The following is a 7430-nucleotide window of genomic DNA, read 5'->3' on the forward strand; positions in this document are numbered from 1 at the left end:
TATATGAAAACGTCTTTACACACTTTTTATTTGTACTCAACAAAATTACAACATACTAGCATTAAATATCTCTAATTAAAAAAAGACGTATCTACACGCAGTTACCATTACGTAGGCATACATGTATCATTTTGTGTTTGTATTGGTATCAGCCTTAATTTTATTTTGGTCACACGAGTGTTTTGCACGTGTTTGTCCGCGGGTCCCACATCGCGGGCAACAAATACTTGCGGCCATTTATGCCAATCGCATTATAGCTAGCTCCGCTCGTTTTCTCTACCAATACCTTCCCTGGATACCCCGGATACGCTCCTTTTCCAAATATACCCGTGCACGCACTAACGGCCTCAAGAGGCGCGTCTGCTGGCCCCTGAAAGTACCCGTTATTGAACGGGTTCGTCACCGTGCCTGCCAAAACTGTTGCCAGATTGATGATCATCCCGTCAACTCCGACGTCTCCGTTAGGAGCAACGAAAGGCGGAGTCTGTGGCCCGTAAATAGGTTGATGAAAGGGCCACGCGCACTGACCCGGACACTGACTCATCGAGTTACCAACCCAGGCATAAGCAAATTTGCTCTTCTTGTTTTGACCAGAACCGTGGGTCCCGCAACGACTCATGCAGAAACCATCCACTGCTACGTCAGCAGATGTCAAAAGAACGTTGACCGCATTATTCTTAATCCCTGCTTTCGAAGATAAAGCAATGAGTTGTTCGGTTTTTAGTAATTTTCCCAGTGAGTATTTTTCATCAAGAACCTGATTCCCTACAGCGAGAGATCGCCGACCGCCTTTGTATGTCTCGGTGGTTTGCCACCATGAAGAAACAGAAGGTCTAGGGGCTGTAGCAGAGCTGAATGAATTGAGGAAGTCAACGATTATAGACCTTTGAGCGGGAGAGAACTTTCCATACCAAACAAGATTAACGGTGACGTTTCCTTTGAGAAGTGGACCGTTATGATACTGTAGAACAAGCGGTTGCTGCTCAACAAGAGCTGACAGCGTTCTCGACGTGGCAAGGCAAGTGTTAGAAAGAGAAAGAGAGAGAGATAGTAAGAGAAGTGAAGAGAGGATGTCAGAGAGACGTGAAATAGAAGCCATTAAGTGAGAGTGAAGAAATTGTTTTGTTTGATTAACTTGAAAGTGTTTGATGAGAAAGTGGAGTAGTGGATTGTGATATTTATATAACAAGGAAGGAAGATAAGAGGATAGTGCGTGTGAAGACAGCTGGCTAATAAAGAGAAAAGTGCCGCGTGGCGAGGAGCTGACTTGTTGGTTACAGAAGACGCTAACAAAATTATGAGTGTATACAGTAATGAGGAGTGTTTAATAAGGAAGGCGTATGCAGTGAAGGGAAGGAATTAAAGAAGTTTGATACTAATAAACTCTGTGCGGCCCCAAGACATGCATACTACTTCTTTGTTAACAGTTTGTGGCTGCACCAAATGACAAAATATGTGAAATGAAAATTTATTAAAGTTTGCGTTGGGGAAACAAAGTCAAAAGAGTGATGTTAATTTATCAGGATTTGCATGCATCAAGACAAACGCGGTTTAGCCATCCCATTAAATTATTCATTCTGTCACCCATTGACCCTTTACAACTGTCTATATGACGGATTGCAGGTGATAGATAGTGGCTTTTCTCAAGTCAAGGGGTATCGACTATCAACTTGCTTAAAGATTGTTAAAGTCTTTAATGAATTGTCATCAATTCAACTGAAAATCTATTCAGCTGGATTTGGCAAAATCCACTCAATTGAATTGAATGAGTCGTCTTTAATATTTCAGCCTCTTCATTAGTTATTAAGAATGAAAGCTATACATGGAGAATAATTTAAGTTGCCGGTAAAGTTTACTTTGAAATGAATGGAAATGGAACTCAACAAGTGAAAAGAATTTATGCATTACCCTTTCAACCTTCTAAGTTTACAATATTTCTCTATAACTAATATTATAATAAAAATAGGTTGACAAATCCTTCTTATTAACTTTTTCTCATAAACACGACGTAACAGCTTTAAATTAATCAAGTTGCAATTGGTCAAGCGAGACCCATTATTGGACAGACATGACCTATTGCGAGCTGACACGTCGCGTTTGTGAGAAAAAGTTTGTGAGTATAATATTACCCTTAATATTATTATAGAATAATCCTATGTTTATAACTGAGTCATACAACCAAACAAAAATTTTATAAAATTCATATAAAATAACTACTATGTCCTATGTTTTTTGCCTAGTTGTATGACTCAATTGTAAGTCATTACTCAATTCCTAACAAGTCATGACTCATGATACTAACAATAATACTATATATGAAGAATATAATAATGGTGGGGCGTATTAGCATGGAAACCATGGATTTTTATCTTAAAGATAATGTTTAATGAATCTTATGGATTTCTATTTAATTTGAATGAACTTAGGTCATTAATAAATCAGTACCGTCGATGATTCTTTTATATTTATAATCCATTTGTGCATCCCAGCCTGTTTCATGAATTATGCTTCTAGATAAATCCTAAATTTTAAAGGGGCATTGTCCGGCAGAGATGCTTTGATTAGGTTTGCGGAGTTGAACCCACCAACATAATTGAACGAATCAGCCGCGTCTTAAAAGTTCCAATAAGCTTAAATTCAAATCGTGTCAAGTGGAAGATCATTATTATTCATTAACAAAATTTAATCATTGATCAACTTTCGGGCTCACTTTGGTAAGAAAGAATACGATGGATCAATATTCTACTTGTACACGATTTCAAAAACATTATCCTACACTGTCTATTCATTATTTTTACGAGAAAAACAATATTTATTATTTTTATTTTTATCTATAGGTTGTAAGCCAAGCAATGGTAGCTTTTCGGTGGTGGTCGGCCATGGGTTTTTAACTTGTTTTGAAACTAATATATATATAAATTGCTATCATGAAAAAACACAAATAATCTTATTCGTTAAAATAATAATAATAATAATAATAAATTTACCGTAATACACTCTAGATTAGGAGCGTACAAAAGGAATGAGAAGCTTCCCTCTAAAGTCAAAGGTCGGTCGGAGAGGTGAGGCACTAGCACAAAACAAAATTTTGAAAAGGGGAATTTGTGAGACGAGGCAGGATGGTCGGTGCTTATAGGTGACGTTTCAGAGTGAATGTTTGTAGACATTGTGATGAACTGTGTTCACATGTGGAGTCCAGCGGTTAAATCGTGGCATGGCCGCGTGGGCGAGCTTTGCGTGAAAGTTATGGCTCTTGCGCCAAGCTGCTGCCTGCGTATGAGTGTATGGTGGTCCATACAATGTGTTGAGTGCGTAGACAAATTGGCACTTGAGGTCTTATTGTCAGCACTGGCGGCCTACCACGACCATTGGAATACGTTAATTTTGTGTGCAATTTGGGTCACGGATATTGCTAGATGCGCTTTGATTGCTGGTCTTGAATTTGCAAATTCGCCAAAAGATTTGATGAGCCCACAGTAATTACATGTCACAACTTATTTTCAATATATATGATGACTTTAAACAAACAAACAAGTGTTGTGTGTGATTTTGCCAGAAAGCTGGCAAATCTTAGAAGCTTACAGAGCTATAGTTCGCTTCAAAATCAGCTCAATCTAGGACAAGTTCGACCTAGAATTAGTACGATCCAGAGTAAGCTCGATCCAGCTAAAGGTCACCATGAGCGACCAATCCTATCAGCTGTTCGACAGATCAAGGATAAGTTTTAATCTCGGATATTTTGGAAGAGATAAGATCAACACCTCTGGTAGCACGATCTTAGCGCTCAATTGCGGAAATCACGGGATTACATATAAAATCTAATCGCAATCCCGAACTTATCTCTCTTTCCTTTATTAAAAACTTGTATAAATATCTCCTCAAACTATAGGAGAGAGGTTAGCAAATTAGTATTGTTATGCCTGAAAAAGTAGGGCTGACGTGGAGTGACAGACTATTCGCAAGTGTACGAAATCGTGCAAGTAGTAAAACTCGAGTAAACGAGTGTCGAATTCCAAGGGAACTAGCTACCAAGTACCAAACTATTATATTCTATTGCTATTTGATTAAACTGAAGTTTAAGAATGAATTTAATGAAAAAGTAAATAAATTAAAAGCTAAGTACTAAATAAAGGCAGAATTTGTAAACACTTTGAAGTAAAGATCAATATGACTAAACCTAGGGCATAGATTTCGCACCAATTTAATCCTATGCATTGACATCTGTTGTTAACCTAATTAAGTTTATTCTAAAGGCCAAATCCCCTAGTCTTCCACAAACTCTCTCTCGAGCAATTAGCAAATTAACTCTTAAGCAACAACCCAAGATATCTCTAAGTTGGATTTAGGAGCTAAGAGATCATTAAGCTCTATGGAATTTACCGGAGCCTCACAGATCGCGGTAACCTATCTCTAGCGTTCGCTCAATCTATGGTTTTATTACCTAAGACAAATCAGGTTTCATCTCTCGATCTCAACCTAATCTATGATATCATTCAACTCTCGGGCCCTGAGAATTGAAAGCATTATACACGATAATAAAACTTAGAAATCATGCTCAATATAGAATCAAAATAATAATGTCAACACATGTTCATAAATTGGGCTACATCTTTAGCCCTAGAAAACAAAGTTAGTTCATAATGAAAATAACAAAATTCATCATTCTAATCAATGACATCAATTCAAGAAAAAGATAAACTTCTCTAATCGGTGAACGAGAGCTTTCAGGATCCCGATCTCCAACTTCGTAGCCGTCTTCTTCTCCTCCTCCCAAAAAGTCCTCTTAACTTCTTAAAGACTCTCTTTTATATCCCCCCCAGGGTTCTGGTCGTGCTTAGGGAAAATATTAGAAAACTTTTTCCATTTAGATTCGGATTAGGGTAATGAATTAACACAACCCGTGACCCATCGCCGCGGCGGTAAGAATGGTCGCCGCGATGATCGTTCTTTATGTCCAAGGCATCCGTAATCTTCATAATTTGAACAAGTCATCAACACAAACATTGTAGCTCTCTGAATAAGCTTTCCAACGCCACTAGAATCGTCGAATTCCAATTTCCACAGCTCAAGTTATGATGGAAACATCGAGGCATACTCATGATGAAAGATTTCCAGATTTTCCGTAACATCTTCGAAGTGCCACAACTTCATCATTTCAACCCTGATTCTTGTGCCGTTTGTTCCTACGCGTCGTGAATCCTATCGAAATCATTTTTTCCCTTCAACAACCTGTTTGAGCCTGAAAACACTCAAAATGCACCCATGATCCCATAAATGGTATTTATGAAAGAAATAATCCAAATTTCACCTTTACGCACATTTTTCCATAAATAAACCAATTAAATCACTAACAAAATATGAACATTCAGGCTCTTATCACAACCCCCAACCAGCTTTTTGCTAGTCCCTAGCAAAATAGGTGATAAAACAAGCCTCTAAGCTTGAAAAGAAAGCAACTGATTAAAAACCTAAATCTAAATTATCCTAAATCATTTTCGTAGATTGACATGATTGCATTTAGCCTATGCAACAAGCCTTTAAACCCCTAGGTGGCCCTAGTTGGACGAGTTGTAGTCTCGTGAGGGTTTCCAGCAATGATACTCACAAACATCCACACTCAACGTATCCTAAACTCCAAAAGTAATATAAAACATAAACATAAAAAAGAACACACTAACACAGAGTCTTGGATCAATTCATAAAGACGTCTCAAAAATTGCATATACACAAAATAAATAGATTAATTAAAAATCACCTAAAACTCACAGACAATGCAAACATCAATTTCATTTTCGTTATCGACCCTAGAACATCCATACAACCACAAACCATTAGTCTACAAACTCGGATGGTGTTATGCACAACATTCATGAACAAAATTTTGATCTCAGTATTCGGGTTCTAACTTATATGTGAATCATGGAATCAAACTCCATAGGCTCACTTTTCACACATTCTCCACTAATGTAGATTTCACATTACCTTGGATCAATAGGTCTTTGTAAAGGTATAACTTTAGGCCAGGGTATGGTTTTCCAAGAAATATATGAATGACAAAGTAAAGACTCACTTTTCCTTATGCAACTCTAAAATCAATTCAAACTCCACTTCTTCTCAACCACCATCCAACATGTCCACTAATTTACAACCCTCAACTTGTATCTCTTTTTTTTTTTTTTTTTTTTTTTTTTTTTTTTAACACTTCCATTCTGCGAGAGAGATGTGTCTAAGGTGTACGTGGCTTTGTTATACCAGAGGTTGCCAAATACTGCTAGGCAGTTTTTAAGGTGGGTTCTGGTTTCCAGCCAAAATACCTTTAAACTAGGCAGAAGGTTTTTTTTTTTTTTTTTGGTAATAAGAAAGTAGAAAACACACACATCCCCACTGATCGTACAAGCACTCCATAACCCCCAACCAATTTCTTCGCATAAACCGAGGTTGTGGCAAAACTACATTTCCTCTCCAATACTCATATTAAGCTTGAACAACAATCAAGTCTCTTAAGGATAAAATGGGTAGGATTGTGTTTTAGGCTCATAATCAGGATAGGGTAAAAATTAAGCTCACAGAAAGAAAAACAAGGCTAAATTGTGTTTAAAAGGCTCAAAGGGCTAACTAGCGACTACAATAACAAGGGTTGGCTTGAAAGGCTCAAACGGTCCAAAAATAGCCTAAATCATTTCCTAAGTGATGTGAATTCTAGGATTTCGCCTTGAGTGATTATCAAATGAGTTCTAGAGTTTGTTGAAATCACAATAAAGTTCATGAAAACTTCATACATAACACGTCTCTAAGTAGGTGACTGAACCACTTTCAATCCACAGTTCACTAGGGTCTCAACTTCATGTCATTAATATTCACACACATCCGTAAGCAAAGGTAAAAATTAATGTCCTCCATTAGTTTCATGTTATTGTAATCACATTCCTATCATAGACATATGACTTCATCCAAGAGACAAAAATAAGACTCACAACATAAAATGAAAGAATAAATAAAAATGTTCTCTAAATCCATACAAAAACAAATTCTGCTCAATTTAAGTTTCTTAAATTCCTACCCCCAACCAATAAAATCAACCTTGTCCCCAATGTTAAGCGTAAGAGTAAAAGAAAGAAAACGTTACCGCATTCCTCAAAAAAAAAAATAAAGCCGTCCAATCTTATACACCAGTCATTCTATCAAAACAGAAAAACCACTAAACAGACCTTGTCGGCCATCAGAGTTATGCAAAATAAAAGAATGGATAAAAAGAGCATGAACAAAGAAAAACAAAACAATAAAACAAACAGACTAACAGTTCACAAAGAGTCAAAGGACACACGGTAGACAAAATGAAAGTACATGAAAACAGAAAAATAAACAGCGACCAACATAAACTGCACTAACAACATTAACTAAATTCTACTTCTCCATACTCTCCTCAGAAT

The 7430-nt window shown here is 37.0% G+C and overlaps 1 protein-coding gene across 1 annotated transcript; it reads right to left on the reverse strand.

Moving 5' to 3' along the window:
* Nucleotides 1-1139, reverse strand: LOC116118815 (protein EXORDIUM-like 2). The gene has a single exon (XM_031404775.1). It carries the CDS (start codon nt 1097-1099, stop codon nt 170-172), a length of 930 nt encoding a protein of 309 aa, XP_031260635.1. The 5' UTR covers nt 1100-1139; the 3' UTR covers nt 1-169.
* Nucleotides 1140-7430: the final 6291 nt, after the last annotated feature.

This window comes from Pistacia vera, unplaced genomic scaffold (genome assembly GCF_008641045.1).
Source record: "Pistacia vera cultivar Batoury unplaced genomic scaffold, PisVer_v2 Contig86, whole genome shotgun sequence".
NCBI classification, from domain to species: domain Eukaryota; kingdom Viridiplantae; phylum Streptophyta; class Magnoliopsida; order Sapindales; family Anacardiaceae; genus Pistacia; species Pistacia vera.